General features: G+C 47.3%; 1 protein-coding gene across 9 annotated transcripts in view; it reads right to left on the bottom strand.

Moving 5' to 3' along the window:
• Nucleotides 1-26,788, bottom strand: part of USP40 (ubiquitin specific peptidase 40) — a 116,824-nt gene that overhangs the window by 17,030 nt on the left and 73,006 nt on the right. For 4 of the 9 annotated variants that reach the window (XM_068121000.2, XM_068120996.2, XM_068120997.2 and 1 more), the window contains exons 15-25: nt 12,176-12,249; nt 11,603-12,046; nt 11,447-11,507; nt 11,177-11,227; nt 10,718-10,806; nt 10,473-10,553; nt 10,330-10,366; nt 10,164-10,228; nt 9,956-10,030; nt 9,749-9,824; nt 4,873-4,955 (exon numbers count right to left, since the gene is read on the bottom strand). In XM_068121000.2, the coding sequence (XP_067977101.2) occupies nt 4,873-4,955; nt 9,749-9,824; nt 9,956-10,030; nt 10,164-10,228; nt 10,330-10,366; nt 10,473-10,553; nt 10,718-10,806; nt 11,177-11,227; nt 11,447-11,507; nt 11,603-12,046; nt 12,176-12,249 (1,136 nt within the window). Of the gene's footprint in view, nt 1-4,872; nt 4,956-9,748; nt 10,031-10,163; nt 10,229-10,329; nt 10,367-10,472; nt 10,554-10,717; nt 10,807-11,176; nt 11,228-11,446; nt 11,508-11,602; nt 12,047-12,175; nt 12,250-26,788 lie in introns of all 9 variants that reach the window. The other 5 variants (XM_078780478.1, XM_078780479.1, XM_078780481.1 and 2 more) reach the window with 4 other exon arrangements.

Consider the following 26,788-nt stretch of genomic DNA (forward strand, 5'->3'; position numbering starts at 1 on the left):
TTCACCCTATGTCGCAGACAACCAAGTGGTGCTGTGAAACAGCCTCCTCCCCCAGGATCACATTTGTGTCCCAGAGGTGCCCCCTATCTCGCCTACGCACCAGCAGGTAGTCAACAGTTGTCGTCGACCCACCTGACGTGTATGTAACAAGCTTATTATCCTCTTATTTCTGGAACTGAGTATTACAAATCAACAAATCAGCTCCATCAGCAAACTCCAAAATCCTTTCACCTTCTCCATTTCTCACACCATATCCGTAACCCCCATGAACTCCCTCAAAACCAGCCATACTCCTTCCCACATGTCCATTTAGGACTCCTCCTACCACAACAACTTCCTCATCTTTCACGTTTTCCATCAGCTTCTCTATCGCACACCAGAACTTGTCCTTCTCTTCATCGCTCCGACCAACCTGCGGAGCACATCCCGAGATGATGTTCACCAAGAGCTTTCCAATCATCATTTTCACCATCATCAACCTATCACTCACTCTAGTCACACTCACCACACTGTCTACAAACTCCTCAGAAAACAGGGCACCAACACCATTCACACCTTCTGGGCACCCTTGCCACACAAACTTGTATTTCTGTCCCTGCCTACCCTTCACCATTCTCACACCACTTCCCTTCCATCTCTTCTCCTGCACACAACATATGTCCACTCTTCTTCTGACCAATACTTCCACCACTTCTCCTGATCTCCCTGTCATTGTCCCAACATTCCATGTCCCAAACCTCAGAAACCGATCTCCACGTCGGGCATCAGACGTTTCTTCGTCATAAATGGAATGATTTCCACCCTTGCTTCGATCGGGTTCCCCACCTTGAGTTTTGACGAGAGGGAGTGGGGTCCCCCACCGGGTACTTCGGGCTGTACCCTGCCCATATGTAGTTGTAATTGTCATGGTTCTCTTTTTGAGGCAATGTTTTTTTATCGCCGGATGCCCTTCCTGACGCCAACCCTTTTAGTCGCCTCTTACGACACGCAGGGATACGGTGTACCTATTCTAAACCGGGGTACACACCGGGCTTAAAATTTATTAAAATCCAACCGATGTAGTATTATTACAACCCTATTGAGAGCTTCACTTCAGCTTTACTCCTCAGGAAGAAAATATCTTTCACATTTCCTCCTCTTCATACGCAGACGCCCCCCTAGGGTGCACCCCCCCCTAGGGCCCCTTTAAAAATATATATTTATGGAATCAATCTGTCCCTGGTCTCATTGTATTCCTATACCAAAATAAGAAAGCCAGGCAAACTTTCAAGAAGATTGGAAACTATTTATGTGTCCCACCACTGCTTTGAATATTCACTGGCAAAAACAAATAAACGGCAATAAACGCTTACAGAAATAGGTGGTATACATACAAAGGACACATGTAGGGATTTATTTTGTGAGCAAACATCGACAGAAAATATTAATGCATGACAGACATAGTTCAGATATTGATATAAAGTACATTTTATATTCCTTCACAAGTTCACACATGTATTCAACAATGTATTAATTGAACATAATGGCCAATTTGGCTAACATACACAAAACAGAAAGGCAACAAACTCATGAATCAGCTGCTTATGACTTTTGGTCCAACAATGTCTTTATTGTCCCTGACTTTTATCATCTGGTTCAGTTGTCCTTTTTCTCAGATTGGGCCTCATCTTTCTGTTCTCTTCAACAACTTGGAGAACATTCTGATAGTGCTCTTCACCGCGAGCAGCTGCCAAGAAGTCGGAGCTCAGCTTCACGCCTCGTTCTGCTGAATCATTCACTACATTGATTGCTCCAACATTGATCAAGGCATTCTTGTAAAATTCTGATTCAGGCCACTCGGAAACATCCAGGGACAGGAACCCTGCTTCCAGCTTCAGAACATGGAAGAAAAACCATGAATCTTCGGTGACAAAGTCAGCAAGTTTTGAGCCGAGATTGACTTCTGTTGGGAACCTTGGTTTGCCGAAGCCTCTTCCGAAACGATTCTCAGGAAGCTGGCGCGGTGCGTCAGGTCTTTTTTGGAGCAGTTGGTCTGCAAGTAGGCGACACTCATGAGCTGGGGTGTTACTGCTGAATAGTGCCAGTGGTATTAGCTCTCTGGTAAGGTACCACAGGTGTCGACTGAATGCCTTCAGTGCGCTACTGGCCACTATGGTGTTGAGTTCCTGATACCGTAGCAGCTTCTTGTACAGGAGGAGGTCATTCCAGGGCGCATCTACACTGATGGAGCATTGCATCCACCAAGTGGAATAGACGAGTGTTGCAAAGGTGACGAATTCTGTGAGCTTCTTTCCCTGGTGCTTGGCTGTTATTGTTCCAGATGGGAGATCCTGGATTTGTGTCTCAAACAGGCAGATTTTCAAACAGTAGATCAATTTCGCCATCCACCTAGCTTCGTGTAAGGCAGCAGGACGCTGAAATGTTGTAGTAGGGTAGTCAGGATCGAGATAGACTGCACACAGCTGTAGAAATTCTTTGTAGTCGTCCCGTTTCTGGTCAACTTGTGATATCACGAGTTGCAAGGTTTCTGCACGCCATTCATCAATTAGATCTTTACCTTCCTCGGGAAATGACGCTAACTGTATTCGGTGCAGTGGCTGATCGCTCTCATGGGGAACCAAGTTCCAATTTTTCCTGAGACGAGTGAACAGCATGACATCTGGAGACTTGGATGTCTCGATCTTGAGATCCTCAAACACGTGCGTAAGAATGACTTCTCCTACGTGATGCCGACAACCAGACCACAAAAGTGGACGTTCTAGGGTTTCCTGTATCTGAATGCATGCTGCGGACACATGCCCTGTGTTGCTAGCGGTCGTATCAAACACCATGTTGCAAATGGAGTCTGTGCAGTTCCAACTGCACAGCAAATCAAATGTGAGCTTTGAAATGATTTCTCCAGATTTTTTATCAGTTCCAGGTTTGTAAGCAGGTACACCAAGAACCTTGATGTCTGTCACATCTCCAACCGCCACAGTCAGCCGCTCCTCATTTTCATATTTATTTGTGAGCGAGGGAAGCAGCTTGCCATCCCAATGAAAAGAAGCAAACTGTGGAACATCCCACTTCTCCTGGTAACTTTCAGCTATTTGCTTTCCGATTTCTCGTCTGGATTTATCAGCCACAGCATACGATGTATATACTTTGGACACATCCCCTCCAGCTTCCTGGACGAATGCCTCAGTGAAAGCAGCCTGTTGTGATGGAGTCATCTTCATTCTGGTAGCAAGTGCAACCATTTTGGGGGATTTCATGATGTTATGAGGTATGAAAGCCTCTGTCCCAGAATGTACCACTCGTCTGTGCTTTCTTCTCGGATGTGTATCTATAGAGGTTCCTGGCAAGAGATCCACTCCATCCTCGGTGTCACCAGGATCAGTATCAGAACTGCTCTCAAATGTTGCTGTAGCAGTTAACTCAGCCATCTCAGCTTCTGCCTTTTCTTGCCTTCGTCTGTCCAGAAGCTTGCGTTGTTCTGATCTCTGTTTCTGTTTCGCGAGGGAAGCGTCAAAACCTCCAAAGCCAGCAATACAATCCGTCTTCATGGACTGCAGGAATTTGATGTCCTCAGGAGTTTTCATTTTCTCTTCAGCATCAAGCAGCCAGAGTGAGAATGTTTTGGAAAGATCCTGCTCATGTTCATGGACTTTGCTCAAAACAGTTGGCATGTCACGGCGACTTTTGGGGATTTGTCTTAGTTTGGAGTTCTCATCGTGCAGCTTCAAGATCTTTTCACATGCTTCGCGATCACATATCAAAGGAACGTTTGCTTTCTCATAAAAAGGCTGAATCTTTGCAAGCACCAGCTTGGAACAATCCCACTTGGTTTTGTTGGTAGAATATCCATCCTGTATATGGAATATCAGACACCGAAGGACCTGTAGTGCTGTAGGCAAGCGAGATCCAGTTATTTCTGAATCAACGTCCGTGATCGATTGACCTAGTGCAAATATCTCAGAAGAGTTTCTTGTTTTCATTCTACTAGATCCTGCTGCAGTTGCTGGCGAGCCTGGCGTAGATTCATGCTGGAGTTCATCAGTTGAGCAGATATCAAGAACACCAGCATCTTGTGATGATTTATCCTCCTCCATAATATTTCCTCTCTGCTAGTAATTCTGGCAGCGCACACAAACGTATCACAAATGTGTGTCAATATCTACAACTGGGTAATAGCATCTGTGTCATGACAGGCCAAAGGCAAACATGTCAGCTACATCAGGATCAGTTCCTGCATAATGCATATACTTGCTATAGAGCAGATCAGTCAATCAGCTCATATTGTGACTGCATTGTTATGTCTAGACAATGTCTAGACTCTAGACTGTGCATGTCCAAAAATAGCCCAAATCTAGCAGCAGTTTCCATGGCAACTGTCTGGACATTTCATCCCTGGCATTTCTATTTACAACTTTACACAGGTAAATCAATTCACATTGAACTCTCAAGAAAAAACAACAACAAATAATGATACTAATGCTGGAATTAAAGACAGCCTATTTACCATAATATTGTTATAATGGCGGCTTATGGCCATTTTCGTAGAAATATTCAAGTGAACGGTGGGACACATAAATAGAGTCCAATTTTCATAAAAATTGACTAGGACTATTATTTTAATGATTGGAACAAAATAAAAACAGGGACAGGACAATATGCTCATATGGGGGCACCGTGTGCACCCTACGCCCCCCCCCCGCCCCCCCAGCGAGCAAAACATTTCCCGCTGTTCCCTAATGAGCAATTTCCATGCTTCTTTCATTTTCCATGTGCCTCCCAGCTCTCAGGTACACTGTGTGTGCTTCAGATCCCTTGTGAATGTTTTGTTTTTTTCATAAGCCAAGAGCCATTCATTTCCCATGCAGTGTCACCGACCTGGAGCTTGAGATCATCCAACGAAGCCTGACATGATATTTGCACTTCCTCGAGCTTGGTCAGTTTCTCGTAGCCCATAATGCCTGCGATTCCAAAACGGGACATCAATCCATTAAACATCTTAAAGAGAAACAGATCTTTGAACTAACTGGCAAAATGCACTCAAATCAATGGAATTGATGGCCAGACACTGCAAGTGGACCATTTCACCAACAAATAATTGTTGTTTTTTGTTTACAAGATCGAGGCTCGTGTAAGAGCCAACATTAATCACGAAAAAAAAAACTGACAGACAAAACAAACAATAAAGGGAGCGGAAGACAAGATGGGGAGAGAGAGAAGGAAGCACACAAGTACAACAGCAGACAACAGGGACATCGGGAGATCTGTGGGAGGGAGAGGGCTTGGGAGAAGGAGGCATAGGAGGGGGGGGGGGGGGTGGGAGAGGTATAAAACACATGGACACTGCCAGGACTTCCAGGAAAGAAGTCGGTATTTAAAAAAAGTGGATCTGGGGTGAATTAACGGGGGTAGAAAGGATCAAGGATTTGGATGGGGGAAGATAAGAGATGGTGGTGAACAGCTGTTTTCAAGACCTGGAGGGACGAGTGGGATTGAAGAGAGTGAGGGAGTTTATTCCAGAGGCAGGAGAAAAGAGGTATGAAAGAGTGAAGGTGAGCAGAGTCCTGATTTTGGCAATTTCACCAGAAGAGGGTTGCTGGCAGATCTTGTGCGACCTGTAGGAATATTTGGAGGACAGAGTACAGATCGTGCTGGGGGAGCTAGGCTGGATAGGAGTCGGTAGAAGACAGAAAGACCACCTACCTGCCTGCGGTGAGTGAGTGAAAGGCCCTCGGAGTTAGCTTCATCGCAGGAGATTCCAACGATTCTAAAAGCTTTGGTTTCAACAGCGTGAAGCCGAGCTAGGTGTGAAGCAGGAGCACCAGCCCAGAGGGGAGAGCAGTAATTCCATTGAGCTGCGGATGAAAGCCATGTATGTGCTAAGGAGCTCAGGTGTGCCAAGGAAGGACTTCGCACGACGGAGGATGCCCAGTCGGCGACTGGCTTTGGAGGCCAGCTTGGAAATGTGGTTTTCCCAGGAAAGATCATGGCAGATATTGAGACCCAAAAGCTTGAGTGACAGAACTTCTTGGAGAGGATTGTTCAAAAAGTAGATGGGACTGTTGTCCATTCGGTCTTTTTGGAGAGACATAGTAAGAGTGTGAGATTTCTCAGGATTGAAAGACATGTTCCACTTGTTTGACCAGTCTGTGATTTTGTTCTGGTCTGCAGAGAGTGAGAAGGCTGCAGACTGCCGATCTGAGGTATGAGGAATGGAGCGGCAGAGAGTGGAGTAATTAGCAAAGAGATACAGAGGATTTTCAAGAGTCGGAGAGATCATTGATGAAGTCCAGAAAAAGCACAGGGCCCAGAACACTGCCTTGGGGAACTCCAGCCTGAACAGGAAGGGGAGATATATATTTTTTTTTTTTTGTATACAGAGTCGAGGCTCGTGAAAGAGCTAACATTTATCAAACAAACAAAATCCATTCAGAGCCACACATTGACTATGACCAGAGAGGACGTCCGCAAACCATGCGTGGAGATTTCCATAGATACCACAGGAGGAGAGTTTGGTGAGCAGAGCGGAGTGCCAGATCGTATCGAAGGCACGTGATATGTCGAGGGAGACAGCTCTAATTTCCTGTTTGGGATTGAGGACCTCCATCCATTGTTAAGACAGCAGAAGCAGCATGTCCAGAGTAGAGTGACCTGGTCTGAAACCATATTGATGATCAGAGATCAAGCCATTGGAGAAGAGGAAGGATTTGATATCCGAAGCAATGATGGATTCCATGACTTTGCTGATAATTGAGAGCAGGCTGATTGGTCTGTAGTTGCAAGGATCTGTTTTTGCACCTTTTTGTGTGAAGCGGTAATGTTGGCTGATTTCCAAACTGATGGCAGATGACCTTGAGCAAAAGAGAAGGTGTAGAGAACTGAGAGAGGGTGTGCAAGAGCGGCAGAGCAGGATTTTAGGATGCGTGGGCTGATGCCGTCTGGTCCAGTTGCAGAATCAGAGTCGAGGCTTGACAAAAACTTCTCCACCTTGTCAGGAGAGAAGGAAACAGAGTCCAGGAGCAGTTGGGTTCGACTGGGTAAGGTGGGAACAGAGAGAGATGGGTTTGGGACACAAGATTTTGAGGCAAACACAGAGTTGAGGCATTCGGCTTTGTCCCGTGCGGTGTCAACTGTGTCGCCATTTGAGGTGAGGGAGTGGATGGAGGGGGAACAAACACCAGAAACGGATTTGACCAGATGCCACCAGGATTTGGAGGAAGGAGACAGGTTTGAGAGTTCATTCTTGAGTGTGGAGAGAAAAGTAGACACACACTTGTTCCGATCTTGGTGGAAGGAACTGAAATTACCTTCAGTTGGATTTGCCTTCCAAGAGGCAAAGGCAAGTTGTTTCAGGGCAACTGCCTCACCACAAGATTCATTGTACCATGCACGGGAGGAAGGGTAAGACAACTGTAGACATGATGGGATAAATCTGTGCATGAGAGAGAGAGCAGTTTGCTTTGGAAGACTTCCCAGGAAGAATTGATGTCAGAGGCAGTAGAGATGGGAGACCAGTCCAGATGATTGATGGCTGCTTGCAGCCCGTGCCAGTCGGCCTGAGTGAAATGCCAGACTCGTCGACGCTGAGGAGGCTCTCTGAGAATGGCCAGAGAGATGTCCACTTTAACAAGCACATGATCAGAAGAACCGATTGGAGCAGAAGAGCAGCAGACATTTGCAGGGATGTTTGTCATGACCAAGTCTCGAAGAGAAGATATTCCACTGACTGAGATCCGGGTCGGGAAATTGACAGATTGTGTCAGTCCCAATGAGTCAAAGAAGTCCTTTGCTGAGGTGCCATGGCTGGTGAGAGAGGAACGCACACCCAGCCAGCTGGCATGATGACAGTTGAAGTCGCCACATACGAGGAAGCGAGAGTTGCGATGAGTGGATAGAAGTTGGTCCATGCTGTCAGACAGAGAAATGTAAATGGAGTCATCACTGTTTGGAGGACGGTACAAAACACATCTGAACAAAAGGTGGGAGCGGAGACGAAGCCATAGCCACAGGTATTGCTTGGGTGGGGTGGAGAGAGGGCAGTGCAAGGAGCGTGAGAAGAACCACCTTTAGAGGCCATTTTCCCCCGCAGAGCAGACGTTGGCCTTTTTCGGGCACCGTGGTCCTCTTTTTGAAGCAATGTTTTACGGCCGGATGCCCTTCCTGCTGCCAACCCTGTTGGTCACCTCTTGCGACACACAGGGAATTACCAGTGAAGTGGTACTCAATTTGCCGACCTCAGAAGGATGACAGGCTGAGTCAACCCCCCTGGCGTTAATTCAGCGATTGACCGGGATTCGAACCCAGGATCCTAGGATCCCAAGCCGGCACCCTAACCGCTAAGGCAACACCAGGCTTGCAAGGAGAGTGAGGAGGAGAGTTTTTGATAAACATAGCAACCCCACCACCAGGACGAGGCTCAGGTCTATCATACCGGAGGAGGGAGTAACCAGGAAGAGATATTAAGGAATCAGAGACATCATGAAGAAGGAAAGTTTCTGTTAAGCAGATTACGTCTGGTTTGTCAGAAGCAACCTGTATGGAGAGATCAATCAGGTTTGAGCGAAGGCCCCGGATGTTTGAGGTCCATACCATTAAGGAAAAGGGAGGGGGAGCATCGGGTGCAGGACAGGGGAGGGAAGGGGTAGGGTAAATAGTTGGCTCTTCTCATGAAAAATAAATGTGTTAAATTCGCCTTTTTGATATGTGTAATTGTTGAGGTAAAAACAAATAACTCGAGACCTTAGGAATATATTTTACACAAATTTCCACTGTACATCTTGCACAATACCACAGTGAAGCATATTCAATTGTACAATAAATTTCACAAATCAATTTGCTCATAAAATTATATGGAATGGTAAAGACGGAACATTTTAAAATGCGAAAATATGTTTACTTCCACCACCAAAGGTGGATGGAGGTTATGTTTTTACCCCTGTCTATCTGATTGTTTGTCAGTCTGTCTGTCTGTGAACAAGATATCTCAAAAAGTTGTGGACGGATTCTGACGAAATTTGGCAGAGATGCAGTGTATGTGACACGGATGAAATTATTACATTTAGGTGAAGATCCGGATTCGGATCTGGCTAGTAGAATTTATTAAAGTGATTCTTCACCATTGGGAGATAGGGCCAAAAACGATAGATAGCAGGATATCAAAAAGTTGTGGATGGATTTGGGCAAAAGGTGGTGGAGAGGTGGTGTGTGTGACAAGGACTAATCGATTAGATTTTGATGAAGATCGGAATATGGATTCGGATACGAAAATTATTTAATTTTTAAGTGATCCTTCACCATTGAGTAAATAAATATAAAAAAATCGGGCGAGTGATCGGGCTAAAAATTATATTTAGCAGGATATTTCAAAAACTTATAGATGGATTCGGACGAAATTTGGTAGACTAATTGGGTGTGTGACAAGGATGAATAGATTCGATTTTGGTGAAGATCTGAATGTGGATTCGGACACGATAATTATTTAATTTTTAAGTGATCCTTCACCATTGAGGGATCGGGTGAAAAGCGATATGTAACATGATATTTAAAAAAAGTTATGGACGAGTTGTGACTAAACTAGGTGAATGAGTTGGTTAGGTGACAAGAACAAGCCGATTAGATTTTGGTTCAGGTCCGAATCCAGATCCGGCCTATCATTGGGATACAAAACAAACTGTTCAGCCTGGCGGAGGTAAGCGTTCTATCGATTGCCGTTCAAGTTGCCGCTGATTCTGATGGAATACCATTAACCTCTCACCTTGTATGTCAGCATGTTTGTCGCTTTCCTGCCTCATCCCATCTTCCATCAACCAAACAGACAACCTTAAGAATCCCTTCAATGAGGTGAAGGCACAAACATGTTATAATGGAGAAGGGGATTAAAAAAAAAAAGTACAGACAAATCTGAAAAGAAACATTATGGAAGGGACATGGGGGAGGGAGGTGGGGGAAAAAGGGGGAATACTTTGGGTAGAAGTTTCCCCTCCATGACATGAAGGTGATCTCCAGAGCAAATGTGCAAGTGTTCCAGTGTAATGTCCTGCAACGCACGTGCACGCCCGTGACAGCGTCAATAAGGCGACGGAGTGAAGCTGCTGCCCGTGGAAACATCTCCGATAAGCAACATGGCCTTGTTCATGCAATGAATTGTGCAATGTACATGCTATGCACACCTCATCCTGAAGAGGACCTTGGGTTTGTCCACATAGACTGACTCTGCAAAGGTGCCACTCACAGCCTTGTTAGCACAAACACAACAGTGCAATCGAGAATCGTAATGGGGACAAGGAAATCAACGCATCAATAATATTGTATGAGGACTTTCGGAATAAAACATACCGGTCAATCCAGCTTTGTCAAGAACGAGTCTTAAGCACTGAAATCATAAATTGGAGTCAAACCGGGCTTAATGAAAAAGTTCAACATGGCAAAGGAATTTGTTGACTAGGTGTGGCGCCCGTAAAGGCAACACACTATCTCACCTCACGCACTGAGCAACTTTTATCCACAATCATTTCCAGCTCAGAGCCGAGTGTGGATCCAATGGTGAAATGCAGGAAGAGCTGGACATTTGAGGTACACAGTCTGTTAGCATTCCCGTTAATCTGATAAGCACTCAATTCAAATTGATAATGACGCCATTCATGCAATAAAATAGGTTGGTGTTCTATAGTACTTTTGTCATTACATTCCAACATAGCTTAGTTTCCCTCAAGTGCACCGTTACCTGGTCAGCAGTCGGTGCCACCCCATCTTTGAGAACCAGGGTACAACCATTCCTCAGATTGGCTTCCTCAGCACGCTCTTCTTCACTCACTACACAACACACAATGCACATCCATCATCTTTGACCCCAAAATGTCAAAGATGCTAACAATAAGATAAATTGTATTGAGAGTTAGCTCCAGATCATTTAATATTTATTTATATGTGCCTTCATCACCAATTTCCCGAGTCAGTGAATTCCAAGAACATTTACAATTGTGCAACCAAACTTAGCACTGCCTTGAAAACTACATGCCGGGCCTGTTGTATTATGGCCAAAGAGAGGAGATGCCCCCAAAACAACAGTCTAATACTGCTCGTTAAAGTCAGCTTTTGCAATCCCAAGTGGTAACTGCTAGCTATCCTTTTGGGTGGAGTAGATAGAACGTCGTGCACACAAACACACAAGGTAGTTACGTACAAGGGGTGAGTAAGAGACCCGTCCCAGCATCAACACGCAGGCAACAGGTGTCTGGCACAGAGCACACAACAATTTATTCCATGAAGTAAAGTGACATGCAATTGGCATTGTGAACAATTGGTATTAGTACGATTCAAGTTGGCATTGTGAACAAAATGGCGATTTCTTGGTGTCTTGTACACCCACATAGATTAACAGTACATCTTGTACGATGAACACCATGTAAAGTATGTCAAATGTAAAATGTACTTTAATTTGGGAAACAATTACCTGAAATATTCGTGTCCAACTGCAATTTATTGATCGCAGATGCTTTGATCGTGGAGATAGGCTGGAACACAAATCAGGAACAATTCAACAAAGCATGTACATAGACAATATGTTCAAGGTAGTGTGTTTTATTTATGTATTGGAACGAAATGGTACATTTTTCTTGCAACGTCTTACTGTGTCCTCCTGGAAAGGTACCATGGCTTCACCAGCGCCCTCTTTTGTGCTGCAATCTTCTAAACCATCCACAACTCGAATCCACAGAGTGCCAGGCATCACAGTTTGGGTATGCGCCAGCACCATATCACCCTTCGCTCCTTGCACAACCAAGCCAAGAGAGTCCCCGTCTATCAAAGACAGGCCACGCAGGGTCTCGGAGTCCTGCCTCGAGGTCAGCTCCACCTGGACCTTTGGCCAGCCTCGGCTGATTCGCAATGCCCCGGCAGTTACGCCCATGTCCCTGGCAAGGCTGCACCGCAGCTGTCTCAGGGTCATGTTCTTGCGGAAGGCTCGGCACTCAGGCTGGACCACTGACATCCGGTGTAAATTCAGCAGAACAGGTTCGTTATCAACTCCAGTCGGAATGGTTTTACCTTGTACCTGTGTACATTAAGTAGTGAATCGGCAATTGGGAGGGAATTGATGTTATATTCATTATTCATAACCTTTAACTAAAAGTCCAGAAATATAATGTTCAAATTGTCACGTCCCAAGTCCTAGCAAACCGACCTTCTGTCCATCCCACACAAATAAGCTACAGCCATCTTCAATGCCACAATCCACAAGGGTCCGCTGCTCATCTCCTATATGTACAAAGGAAGGGAGACAAAAAAAAAGTCTCCACAGATCATTCATTACCATGGACCACCACCCGAAGGGGGAACTGTAATAGCAACAACAACTTTTGCAAGTTCACAGGAGTATCAGCCCAAGACAGTGCTTTTTCTGCCTCAGGACTTCCATCGGCAGGACAAAATGGTGGATATGAAATTTGTGAGGATGGTAAAAGGGCACACTTAATGCAAGGGTGCTGAAAACACAAAATTATCCAATGTCAAAGACAAATAAAAAAGGCAGAAACAAAGTTATGAAACAAGTAAACATGAAAGGAGCAAGAAAATGAAGAGGAAAAAGAAAATCAGTTTTGCAGAGGTGGTTATACCGTGTGCAGTAAGTGCACAGGTGTGTTGACACGACGAAGGAGCACACATTTGGTCAACATTGTTTGGGGTTTGTCCATGGCCGCCTGCTGCAATTTTTGCATGAGGCTGACATAATGTTCCCATGCATTTTCAGCTTTGTGAAGCACGTGGGTCAATCAACAAGAAAATTCCCATGGCATTTCAGAAATTCTTGGACATGATCTCTACAGCTGAGGAATGGGTGCAAGATTTATCAGATGGTGGTGATACCTTGTGTTTCCATTGCTTAGACTCCAATGTTATTTCAGCATGCTAGTGGTGAAGCGACATTTTGTCATCAGTTACCAGATGAATGATAAAAATCGGCTTGAGCTGTTTTGAACAGTTTGAGAAGTCCATGAGGTGGTGCATACTGATATATATATATATATATATTATATATATATATATATAATATATAGTATATATAATATATATATATATATATATATATATATATATATATATATATATATATATATATACATTAGCTTGGTGAGGCTCGCGCGTCGTTACTGAGGAGCGGGCTTATTTTAGCTGAGGATAATGACTGTACCTGAGTTGCTGTGTTGTCATGATTTACACCAATCATAATACAAACAATTATTTTGCACAAATGTATTTGTTGTGTTTGTGATATTACATTTTTATAGGCAATTTAGGTTGAAGATTTAGGTTGAATGTTTTTTTTTTTCAAGAAAGAACCCCTCAGCACATACCTAGGGGAGGGGTAGGTGCAGACTGGAAGTTTGGGACGATTACACCTCACCACCCACGTAATTCAAAACACCTCACCACCAAGTAATTCAAAACACCTCACCACCAAGTAATTTAGAACACCTCACAGCCATAAAACACGTAATAAAAACACCTCACCCACCACTAAATTAAAAACACCTCACAGCCATAAAACACGTAATAAAAAACACTTCACAGCCATGAAATTAAAAACACCCTCACCACCACGTAATTCAAAACACCTCATCACCAACTAATTCAAAACACCTCACCACTACATAATGAAGAACACGTCACCACCACGTAATTATAAATACCTCACCACCACGTAATTCAAAACACCTCACCACCACGTAATTCAAAACACCTCACCACCACGTAATTCAAAACACCTCACCACCACGTAATTCAAAACACCTCACCACCACGTAATTCAAAACACCTCACCACCATGTGATTTAAAAACACCTCACCACGTCATTTAAAAACACCTCACCACCACGTCATTTAAAAACACCTCACCACCACATAATTCAAAATACCTCACCACCACGTAATTCAAAACCACCAAAGCGTTATTAAAAACACTTCACAACCACAGAAACAAAAGTCTGAGGTAGTCGTTAAGTGACAACACAGACACTGTGCAGATGTGTAGATATATAGATAAATGACTGTACCAGAGTTGCCGTTTTGTCATGGTTTAAACTAATCATAATTCAAACAATTATTTTGCACAAATGTATTTGTAATATACGTGATATCACATTTTATAAACAGTTGAAGTTGAAAACTTAAGTTGAAAAAAAAAAATTCCCCCGAAAAAATTCCAAAAAAAAAAAAAATTGGAAATTTTTTCAAAGAAATACCCTTAGGACATACCGACGGGAGAGATATGTGCATACCAGAAGTTTGGTACGATTTCACAAAAGTTTGAGAAAGTAGTTCAGTGATGAGACAAGACAACACAACACAACACAGACACTGCACAGATATATATATATATAAATATACATATAAAATTACGTTTGTGGGGGTAGGGGATGACATACCATAGTGGAGCTAAACGGTGTAGGGTAGCATGGACTGCATGCGAGTAGGAAGCCATTCTCGATGTATTTGAATAGGAAAACTGTGAGCTTAAGATTGTTTCTGTGTCTTCACACGGTGGGGGTGGAGCTTGTGTTATATAGATAGGGGGTAAGATTAGTTTCCCCAGCATGTCAATAATCCCTGTGGTTTTTCCCTATGTTTGTTTTTACAATTGTAACAAGCCGGCCATACAAACCCATGTCTTTAACAAACAACAACCACGTCAACTGACATAACTGCCGACAGAGACCCGAACAATTCCCGAGCAGAGCCGAACGTTCTTGATAGACAATTAACCCCGCCCACCAACCGAGCAAGGAAAAAGGCCACGCCCTGATGTTCGTCATTGGTCGAGCCCGACCATGGGGCGATTCAGTGGAACTCAGCGATTGGTCGGGATGATGTCAGGGTGACATCAGAGTGAGGCAGTTCCAAAAGGGGAAGAAGAAGAAGAATCAAGTCTCTCTTGTGCTGGCTTCGGGGCGGGCGGTCACTTGTGTCATGTGCGCTCATGCAGAGAACTGTTCGGAGCACAGAGAACCTTTGCATCATTGTAGTCAGGGGGTGTTGTTTGACAGTGGTGTTTTTCAGGGGAGCTGGGGCCACGTCATGTTTGAGGGAGACAAGCGCGAAGGAGGACTGGCCGCACGAACCCCCTTACGTTCATGGCGACGTGGAGAGGAACTTCGCGGCATCTTGTGCGTTTCCCGCGTGAGCAACTTCGGGCCGCCTGGTTCTGCCGACTCCATTCGGTGATCTCTTTGGAGCAAAGCTAAGGGCCGGCCAGCTTTAAAACATTTTATTGTGCACCGCTCCTTTCCTATGCCATCTCCAGGCGCTGCATAACGTCATTGCCAGGCACCGAAGAGGGCTCAGCAATGACGCACGCTGAAAGGGAGTACTCAGTTTTCACTCTGATTGTTTTCTTTCTTGCTTTCTTTCTTGTTGTACATATATATATTGTTGCGGATCTCCCGAAGCCCGTTCCCATGACAAAAGGGGGGTTAAACCCCATTCTCCCCCCCCCCCCCCCCCCCCCCCGGGTCTTCGTGTCCACAAGGCAGAATCGCCACTTCCGGAGCAAGCGTGAAAAAGGGTATCGGGTCAACGTCGCACATACCTTTAACCCACGCTGCCACGAAAGCGGGGACCGAACCTCGCACAAGCAACGCTTAATCGAGTACGCCGAGCGGTGTGCGTATCATGTGACACATGCCGTTACTTTTATGGAACCCGATTCGAGCGGTTCTAGTCGTACCATGCAAAGCCAATTAATGGAAGGGACGGGAACGGTCAAATCAGAGGAATAACACGATTTATTATTTATGTACAATAAGGAAGAAAGTGAAGATCGACGAAATGCAGTTTGGATTCATGCCAGGAAGAGGAACGACAGATGCGCTTTTCATTGTGAGGCAGTTGCAGGAGAAGTACATGGAGAAGAGGAAGAAGTTGTTTCTTGGGTTTGTTGATCTGGAGAAAGCATTCGATCGGGTTCCACGCAAAGTATTGACATGGGGATTGAGGAAGTTAGGAGTGGAGGAATGGTTGATCAGAGTAGTGATGGCAATGCACAAAAGAGCACGCACAGCTGTAAGGACGAAGGACGGGAACAGTGGGGAGTTTGAGGTGAAGGTGGGAGTGCATCAGGGGTCGGTACTAAGTCCACTACTATTTGTAGCTGTGATGGAGGTGCTGGCTCAGAACGTAAAGGAGGGTTTACCGTGGGAGTTGTTGTATGCAGATGATCTGGTGTTGATTGCGGAAAGTATGGATGGACTGAAGGAAAAGATGAACACGTGGAAGGAATGTATGGAGACAAAAGGTCTGAAGGTGAATATCGGAAAGATGAAGGTGATGGCAAGTGGCAAAGCATGTGGTGTGGTGGAAAGAACTGGGAAGTGGCCCTGTGCTGTGTGTAGGAAGGGTGTCAGAGTGAACTCCATTCAGTGTACAATGTGCGCTGAGTGGGTTCATCAAAAATGTAGTGGTCTGAGAGGGTCATTAACCAGTGTGGCAGCTACATTCAAATGTAAGGTGTGCACAGAGGGAGCTGCAGATGGAGGAAATGTTGAGTTGGATCTTGGAGACGGCGTGAAGCTGGAAGGTGTGAAAACATTTTGCTACCTCGGAGACATGCTGAATGGAGAAGGTGGATCAGACTCGGCAATGGTTGCTCGAGTGAGATGTGCATGGAAGAAGTTTCGGGAATTGAGTGGCGTGCTGATGATGAGGGGAGTGTTGTTGAAGCTGAAGGGAAAGGTGTATGCTGCATGTGTGAGCAGTGTTATGATTTATGGGAGCGAGACATGGGTAATGAACGTAGAGCAGCAACGAAGGTTGGAAAGGGTGGAAATGCGAATGGTTCGACGGATGTGCGGAGTATCGTTGAGAGAGAGGAAGACAAATGATGAATTGCGAAAGATGATGGGAATAGAGCCTGTGATTGATGCTGTGAAGAGGAACAGGTTGAGATGGTTTGGTCATGTGTTGAGGAAGGATGAAAGTGACTGGTTGAGAAGAGTGATGGAAATGAATGTAGAAGGAAGTAGAAGACGGGGAAGACTGAGAAAGACTTGGCTAAAGATGGTGGAAGAAGAAATGCGGGCAAGGGGGTTAACAAGGAGAGATGCAGAAAATAGGGCAAAATGGAGAAGATTGTCATGGGGACCGCAAGGCTAACCCCCGCTCTAGCAGGGAAAATGGCCTTTAAAATGCATGTTGTTGTTGTTGATTCGCAGAAGTAAAGGGGGCACAGAGCAGAAGCTTAATCAATCTTAACCTAAGCCCAGACACAGGGCCCAGTCACGCACACGGGGAGAAGAAGAGAAGAAGTCCGCGCGCCAAACGCGCTTTGCCGTCGGTCGCTCCAGGGCAGCTCGCCCGGCGTGGCTCTCTGGCGATCACGGCACGTATGCAGGAGAAGGCAGGCAGGAGGAGATCGCGCGTCTGTGGCCCGGCACGGGTCGTCCTCTCGAGCGCGCGATTAATACAGCGCAGGGCACGGGGAACGGGGAAAGTTCGTGTACAATCACGATAACCGGCAATTCAATGCACCCGTTCTGCGGTGCATTCTCATGCGTTCTCAAGCTCAACTCAACTCCACTCACTCTCACAGGGAACTGAGGTGGGGTGGCTCGGAGCAGGGTTATATGGCTCCGCCCCGGCCCTACTCGAATGTTCCAAACCCCATCTCTCATCGTCGTGGTTAGCCACTCCCCTCGAGCCCTGATTGGCGGCTCGTTGCTTACCGGCCACTCCTCCTGCAGCTCCTCCCTTCGGCCTCGCTAGACTTGTTCAGGCCTGCCACGTGGCATGCTATCACCAAAAGACCGCCCTACTCATGGGCCTGCTCAATGCAAAACTAACACAGGACAGGACTACGCTTACATTCACTGAGAAATAACTGAACGATCGCGAGGCTTCATGTTGTGGTGCGTCTACCTACGAGGGGGATTATCCTTTATTCCAAAACCACAACACTACACCCCTCTCTCACCAGACCCGTCCCGAGTCGAACCCACCAATGGAACGACCAGTAGAGCCTGACATGCAAAATTAACCTTACTTTTAAATGTGACACATAGGTGTGGTTCCCCCTACCATTTACTCTGACCCATGTGTGCGACAGTTTTTGCACTAGATATGTCTCTCCGATTGGTGGTATGAAACAGTACATGAAAAAAACCCTGGTGTTGGGCTAGCGGCTAGAGTGCCGGCTTAGGATCCAAGGATCCCTGGGTTCGAATCCCAGTCGATTGCTGAATTAACGCCAGGGGGGTTGACTCAGCCTGTCATCCTTCCGAGGTCGGCTAATTGAGTACCAGTTCACTGGTAATTCCCTGCTTGTTGTTAAAGGCGGCAAAAAGGGTTGGCGTCAGGAAGGGCATCCGGCCGTAAAACATTGCTTCAAAAAGGGGACCGAAAAACAACAACAACCACAGTTCCCGAAAAAGGCCAACCCCCGCCTTGCGGGGAAAAATGGCCTCTAAAGGTGGGTTTTTTTTTATGTCTCTCCGATTGCGTTGAGCAGCTACCTAACAGTTCACACCCATAACTACCCGAGTATTTCCGGAATTTTCAAACGAAACACATAGCCGGTGGGCAGAATTCTTATATTTACAAGCACGTATATTTACAATTCTATGACCCAGGACCTGTTCTTTTTGGAAGAGAACATTGGAGGGGAGAGAAAACACAACAAAACACTGTTATGGAGTCCTCTACAATCTCCTGGTCTCGGAAACCTCTGAGCCCCGAGAGGAACCCCGGCAGAAAGATATGTATTACTCCTTGTCAAAATCAAGATCGAAACCACACCAATGGTTATCAACAAAAAGAATATATTAAAAATCACACAGGAGTAATGAGACAACCATGATAGCCAGCCACCATACAATCAATATCTTAGGATGGTACCATCTGTTAAAGTAATCGAACTCACTGTTCCCAGTACATGGAAATAACCTCTTCAATGTCTCTATAACCTTCAAGGCGAAGTTGATTCGCTCCGGCGATCGTTGGAACAATGTCCGATCAAGAGCAATCGAGGCGTAGACGGTCGGAGCGACACAGAAGTCACGTGGTCCAACACCCAGCAAACTCGCGGTAGAATGGAAAATCTCCCAAAGACGCGCGCCGACGTTCACGTTTGCCATTCACTCAGCGAATCGCCATGTACTCCTCAAACGCCGCTTTATTGCACAGCCGTCCCCGGCAAACCACCGGAGGATAAGCCCAGCCGACGCGACAAAAACCTTTTCCGATGAAGGCAGCGTGCGGTGCAAAATGGCGGATGGCTCTCACTCGAGCCGGAGCTTCTCGGCAAGGATTCTCCGGAATCTCAGTGCCGATACCCGACTACACAGGCTCCACAATACTCCGGCGATATCACCGATCGTACGATTCTTTTCACGGACTCAAAGTTCACTCGCAACGTTCGCTCAACCACGCTCCGTACGGAGCTTCAAGACAAGTCTTTTCACTGTCCTCGCGCCTTCTTCTTCCTCGCTCCTTTTCTTCCGGGTCGGTATCCTGTATCATTTTACGTCAACCTTTTAAACTTTAGATAGCTGTTCCTGAATACTAAACCTTTTGAGAATAATAATAATACATGATATCAGAAACATGTCAAGTGGGTGAAAACCACAACAACAAGTGACGAATCCATAACAACACACTCATAAATGGCACTTGCTGCTTGCATCTTGCTTCTTCCGTGTGCATCTATCAAACCGGCTGGCCCCCTGACCGGCATACAGGCCATTTGAGCATCAGGGCCATCTAAACTTGCAGAACTTCTCGTCCCTAGCACACAATAATAAACAAAAACGCTTATATTTGGCCAACAGGGCCGTTCTCATGTGGTCCAACTGCGTGGCATCAACGCCACTCAAACAAGTGGTCCGAAGGTGCAAGATGATTTTGCAGCAAGATGCTGCACAGCAGAGGTGCAAGGCCACAAGGCTTGTGGTCCATGAGTGTGACAAGGGTGCAGAAAGGTGGTTTGCGGCAGCAAAGTGCTGCACAGGTCGGCTGCCCAGATGCGACGATGACATGGCAGAAAGGTGCAGAAGGGATGCTGCACAGGTCGATGGTGCTGCACAGTTCAGCCTCCAAAATGGTCCTGGGGTGGGGGGGGGAGACAAAGCACAACAAGCAAGCGGAAAGCACACAGTGGCACATAGAAAAACAAGGTGGTGCGGCGCGAGGGACGCGGAAGAGCGAGCAGAGCAGGCCCGTCCCAAGCCGTCCGTACCCCACACCGTTGGCTACAACACCCTAGCCCCCCCTTGTATTTACAATCCGTCACTACGTCTTGTCTCCCATATCTCCCTCTATACCAAATTCGTCTCCCAATCCCTCCCAAGAAGGAAGGGATGGAACAAACACAATGTCACCTTTACGTCGTGACGCGTCTTACTTTCAAACTGTTCACAGAGCCTTGGTGTGGAGCTCGTCCTCCTTGGTGAATGGCTGTGGATGGTGCGAAGGGATTTCTTTCATCCTGACTACACTAGTAACATTAACTCATTTAAACTACCCGGGGTCGTACCCTGCCAATCGGCCTCTTTAAACTATGTGGTTCGAAGAACCAGAATTCCCATTGCCCACACTTTGGTGCCATCCTGAATTTGGGTCTCACTCCCACAAATTTTCACTCGTGCCCCCGCACAATTTTGGGGGTGGGTCGTGTGGCTCTACCAGCAGGTCTACCTACCTGCGCACCTCCGCCACTGAAGCCGCCACCAGAGGTTACCTGCTCCTCGCGACTACCTAACTGGGGAAGGCCCTCCCTGGCACTTACCCCCTCTGTGTCCACCTTGGCATCAGGCAACCCGGTTCCTCTCCTGGGATCCTCGGGCCCCACTCAACTCTAACCTATCCGGCTCCCAGAGCCTACCTACGGCCTCACCTGGCCGACAAACTACCAGTGGCAGAGTTTCCCAATAACTATACGCACCAATTAAGCCACACGCCCAGCCATTCCACAGTCTCATGCACCCTCCAAAGCACTACTTTCCACTACCCGCACCACAGGTGTCAATATCCATACAATTTACCTATGCCCTCTACCTGGCTTTACACTACCCACCCGGGCTTTCGTGAATGGGTTCCACTTCCCCCATTCACTCCTTCGCACCATGCATTCCGCACCTTTTACTTCCACACCAAGCATTCCACACTACTTATCTCGCACACCATTTATCTCGCACACCTTTTGTGTTCACACACCTCAAACACAATTCCACTTTTTCTCACCTCAACTCCTCTCACACTGCAACACAACTCCTCAAACACACAGCATCATCTATCTAACTACTTCCCCAAAAACTCGTGCTTCCCTGTCATCCCTTTACACTATGCACACCCTGTTCTTTAACAACCACCTAAGCTACCTATCTCCCCTCTACAGTCCAGGTGTCACTACTTAATTTTTGGCCCTACTGTCTTCTAAATCCCTAACATTATCCTAGCCCTCCCTCGGCTAGCTTCGGTGCCCCATGGAGGCAACCATTGCCGGCACCTCCATGTGCCTATCACTGCCATCCCCCTAAACTAGTGCTCATGAGCCCCCCCCTCTCCACTCCACAGAGGACACTACTCTCCACAGTCCGCTACACTACGAGCCCCCCCATCTCTGGAGGTGCATTGTCACGGCTCGGCCTCGTAGGGCTGAGCGATCCATGTGAGTGGTTGGTCGCCTGTATGTGGTGTCCATCCGGCATTTACGATCCCAGGGGGAAGGGATTGATGGGCTGAGGTGCAGGGCTCCATCCCTGCGCGGGGCCTCGCGGTCCCACGCACGGTGACCCAGCCGGCCACGGTCAGAGCACTGCACCCGACAGGGTGTGTGGCTCCGAAAACTCCTACTTCCCCTTGAACCTCGCCGATCGCCTTTGCCGCCACGGCACGGCACCAACCTTACAGTGCGGGGGCTGGTACGAATCGTGCACGCCGGTACTTGTGAGACCGACGCAGCACGGATTCCCTCCGGTCCCTGCAGCACACAACTCACCGGGGGCTCACGTTCGCTACTCGTCCTGCTAAGCTTTCCCCCCCCCGGTCGGTGTCAATGCTTGAGCCGCGTCCTCACCACGTGCGACCCACTCCGCACTCGCACACCCAGGCGCACACGCGCCTCCCACACACTCCGTTACACACTCTTCCCGCACACAGTCCGGTGTGCATTCTTTCTCGCACTCTGTTATTGCACACTGTGGTGCACACCACCCAGGCGCACTCACACCTTCCACACACTCCTTTACCGCACAACCAGGCGCACACGCGCCCCCCACACACCTCGCTGTGCACTCTTCTTTTACACACTCAGGTGTGCACTCTCGCTCACACTCCATTGCACACTCTGGTGTGCACTCCTGCACACACTCTGGTGTGCACTCCTGCACACACTCTAACACGCTCTCTCTCTGCACACTCTGGCACACAGTTTTCTCTCACACACTCGGGTACGGACTCCCTCTCACACCGCACAATGGGCCCATCACGAACGCCCGGGTCTCGCCTCTCTCCCAAGCGCGCCGAACACCCGTTCGCGCCAAACACATTCGCACCATTTTCGCGACTCACCTCGGAGCCCTCCTTTTCCGCCGACACCTGCAAACTTTTCATTTCATCAGCACGCCCGGCATCACGGTGCAAACATAGACTTTGCGCGTGTTCCATTTCCACCTCCCGTCATTTGCTCCCTGATTCTACCGTCTCTTCGGCCCCAATTGTTTCTTTTTCCTCGACGATCGTCGGCGCCCCTAAAATTTCTTTCTCCAACTCGACCTTCGCCGGCACCCCCAAAATTTCTTTGTCCAATTCGACGATCGATCGTCGGCTCCTCTACACCCCGTGTCGCGATTCCCATAGCCCCGGTCAACTTGGCTGTCCTTCGCTCTACCTCGCTCCCCACGCGTTCGCCACACCGTGTCACCTCGTCGCGTACCACCGCGACCTTCCCGCTCAACCTACGCCCAATGTCCTCCCCTGCCTTTTTCATGTCCTTTTTTGACGCTGCCTTCATTTTTTCCAGGTCACACCTGGATTCCTCCCTCATCTTTTTTATGTTTTTTTCTTACTGCTATCCGGGCATCCATTTTTCCATGCAGCTTTTTCCAGTCTTCACTCGACTTGACCATAAAGGCCCTCATTTCTGCCATAAATAATTGCATGTCTTTAAAACTCACTTGCACAATGGGTTTGGCCTCTGCCGCCACGTGCGAGGCGCCGCCATTTTCGTTACCAACTATAGCACCATCTTCACTTTCCTCCACTACCAACTGTCCTGTCAGTCCTGGGCCATTAATTCTTCTTTTATTATTCCCACCGGCATTTGACCGCCTTGGCCAGCCATGGTACGAACCTAATTTGGCTTTTAAAACTAAATTTCGTTCGCTCGTAATTTTGAGTGCGTGAAGCGCACTCTTGGTCCAATTATCCCACTCCCGGACACCAATTTGTTGCGGCCAATTTGTCCAAATCGGTGTCCAATTTGTTGGTGCCCAATTTTTTTTTTTTTTTTAGGGTTCAAATCCCACTCCTGACTACCAATTTGTGGCGGATCTCCCGAAGCCCGTTCCCGTTACAAAGGGGGGGTTAAACCCCTTTTTCCCCCTGGGTCTTCGTGTCCACGAGGCTGAATCGCCACTTCCGGAGCAAGCGTAAAAAAGGGTATCGGGTCAATGTCGCACGTACCTTTAACCCACACTGCCACGAAAGTGGGGACCGAACCTCGCACAAGCCACGCTTAATCGAGTACGCCGAGCGGTATGCGTATCACGTGACTCGTGCCGTTCCTTTTATGGAACCCGATTCGAGCGGTTCTAGTCGTACCATGCGAGGCCAATTAATGGAAGGGATGGGAACGGTCAAATCAGAGGAATAACACAATTTATTATTTACGTACAATGATTCGCAGAAGGAAAGGGGACACAGAGCAGAAGCTTAATCAATCTTAACTTATCCCCAGACACAGGGCCCACTCACGCACACGGGGAGAAGGAGAGAAGAAGTCCGCACGCCAAACGCGCTTTGCCGTCGGTCGCTCCGGGGCAGCTCGCCCGGCGTGGCTCTCTGGCGGTCACGGCACATATGCAGGAGAAGGCAGGCAGGAGGAGATCGCGCGTCTGTGGCCCGGCATGGGTCGTCCTCTCGAGCGCGCGATTAATACAGCGCAGGGCACGGGGCACGGGGAAAGTTTGTGTACATTCACGATAACCGGCAATTCAATGCACTCGTTCTGCGGCGTGTTCTCGTGCGTTCTCAAGCTCAACTCAACTCCACCAACTCACTCTCACAGGGAACTGAGGTGAGGTGGCTTGGAGCAGGGTTATATGGCTCCGCCCTGGCCCTACTCGAATGTTCCAAACCCCACCTCTCATCATCGTGGTTAGCCACTCCCCTCGAGCCCTGATTGGCGGCTCGTTGCTTACCGGCCACTCCTCCTGCAGCTCCTCCCTTCGGCCTCGCTAGACTTGTTCAGGCCTGCCACATGGCATGCTATCGCCAAAAGACCGCCCTACTCACGGGCCTGCTCAACGCAAAACGAACACAGGACAGGACTACGCTTACATTCACGAAGAAATAACTGAACTATCACGATGCTTCAAGTTGTGGTGCGTCTACCTACGAGGGGGATTATCCTTTATTCCAAAACCACAACAATATATATATATTTGAACATATATATATATATATATATATATATATATATATATATATATATATATATATATATATATATATATATATATATATATATATATATATATAAAAAAAAAAAAAAAAAAAAACCACCGTTTAGAGGCCATTTTTCCCCGCAAAGCGGGGGTTGGCCTTTTCGGGGACCGTGGTAGTTGTTGTTTTTTTTTTGGTCCCCTTTTTGAAGCAATGTTTTACGGCCGGATGCCCTTCCTGACGCCAACCCTTTTTGCCGCCTTCAACGACAAACAGGGAATTACCAGTGAACTGGTACTCAATTTGCCGACCTCGGAAGGATGACAGGCTGAGTCAACCCCCCTGGCATTAATTCGGCGATCGACCGAGATTCGAACCCAGGATCCTAGGTATCCTAAGCCGGCACCCTAACCGCTAGCCCAACACCAGGGAGATATATATATATATAGTTACGTTTATGGGGGTAGGTTAGAGAATACAGTAGGAAAGGAAGGATTGCCTGGGAATAGAATGGACCATGTGACGTGTCAGCGCATTTTGATGTAATAAGTAGGGAAAATGAAGCTTAAGGTTGTGTTTAAATGTGCATTATACGAGGGGTGATGCCGTGTTAATTAATAGTCGGGATTAAGGCTCATCTCCGCTGTTTGTAATACCCTCTGTGGCCATCCCTAACATTTATAACACCAGCCGGCCAAGCTAGCCACGCTCCTATGGATACGATAGGGCAAGAGCCGGCCTCGGTGAGGCGGAGCTGCAGTGGTTTGATGGGCGGTGGGACATGGCCGTCAGGCAACACCCCTCCCCCGAGTGACGCAGCCCGATGACATGGGCAGAGCGTGATCGCGAAGGGGAGGCTTTGGAGAAGGAAGGCTCCAGAGCCTCTGACTGGATTCAGAGCGTTTTTGTGTGGTGCCTGTGTGGAGGCTGGTGCTGGTGTGCGTCAGGACGTGGCTGTGCTTCCCTTTACCTAAAAGGAGGATCTTTTTTTATTATTGCACCAAAGGAGTGTGAAGTGGTGGACGAAGGAGAAAAGAACGAGGGCCGTGTTCCCAACTCGCCTCGATCCGGGTGCCCTCGGCGTCCGGTTTCGTTGCCATTTTCCGGGCTTCCCGCCTGTGTGGCTTCAGGCTTCGACAACTGCTACTTACTACAAGATCCATTTGGGCCAGTTGAGTGCCGGAGCGTGACCTTTATTTTCTTACCTGACCCTGGGTGTGTTTCTGTGTCTGCATGGCGGATCCTCACCTGAGCATTTTTACCTCAGCTTTTATTTTCTTTATTCTCATTCACACCTTATTTTATTGTAAATAAATTATTGTTACATTTTTGTTGTATTGTTCTTGGTGGGTTTCGGAAAAAACCCGTGTGTTCACGAGAATAAACACTTCCTGGTTCTTCAGTCCAGCACGCGTCAATAACCGACAAAATTGGAGATCACCTCAGGAGTTAAAGCTGGTTCAACTCATCCGTCCAAGGCTTGGTGGTGGCCAGCTGCGGACAGGACAATATATATATATTGTTGCGGAAATGACAATTAGGGGTTAAGGAATATTTAGTATAATGGCAGTTATTTCTTAAGTAGTATCTGTTTAGTTAAGCCATCAAGCATCGAATCATACTCTGTACGAATAGATATGCGTCGTGAATGTAATTGATAGAATCCCCCCTCGCCCTTGTGTTTCTCATTCAGACCCATAGTCCCGTCTCTTTCCGTGCTTCTTCATTGATCCAGGGCTCTCTACTGTTCTTGCCTCACTTCTTGTGATAGACGACTCTGCGCAGATTGTGGCAATGACAGCGGCATGGGAATTCTGTGCTGAATGCTATGTTGGGCTAAGCGCTAGGTATGCCAGGTCGTGCTGTTCGGCACGGGCCTGGCTTAGACGTGGAGAGCAATGTGGCAGCCTTTACATCTAAGTTCACTGAGGGTGAGCGGAGGGTCGTTGCGACAAACCTCACGGCCTGTTTTGTACCAGATGACCGAGCATCAACAAATAAAGAACAGAGCTCCCTGGCATGCCATCCATCACGGTCGTGGGGGAACCTCCACGCCCCTTCAGGATCCAAAGGCCTACAGTTCATGCAACCTCAGAGTACATGCCGTTATTGCTCCGTGTATGATTTTCCCCACACACTACAACTG

Source organism: Myxine glutinosa, chromosome 6 (assembly GCF_964187855.1).
Source record: "Myxine glutinosa chromosome 6, kmMyxGlut1.1, whole genome shotgun sequence".
Lineage (NCBI taxonomy): Eukaryota > Metazoa > Chordata > Myxini > Myxiniformes > Myxinidae > Myxine > Myxine glutinosa.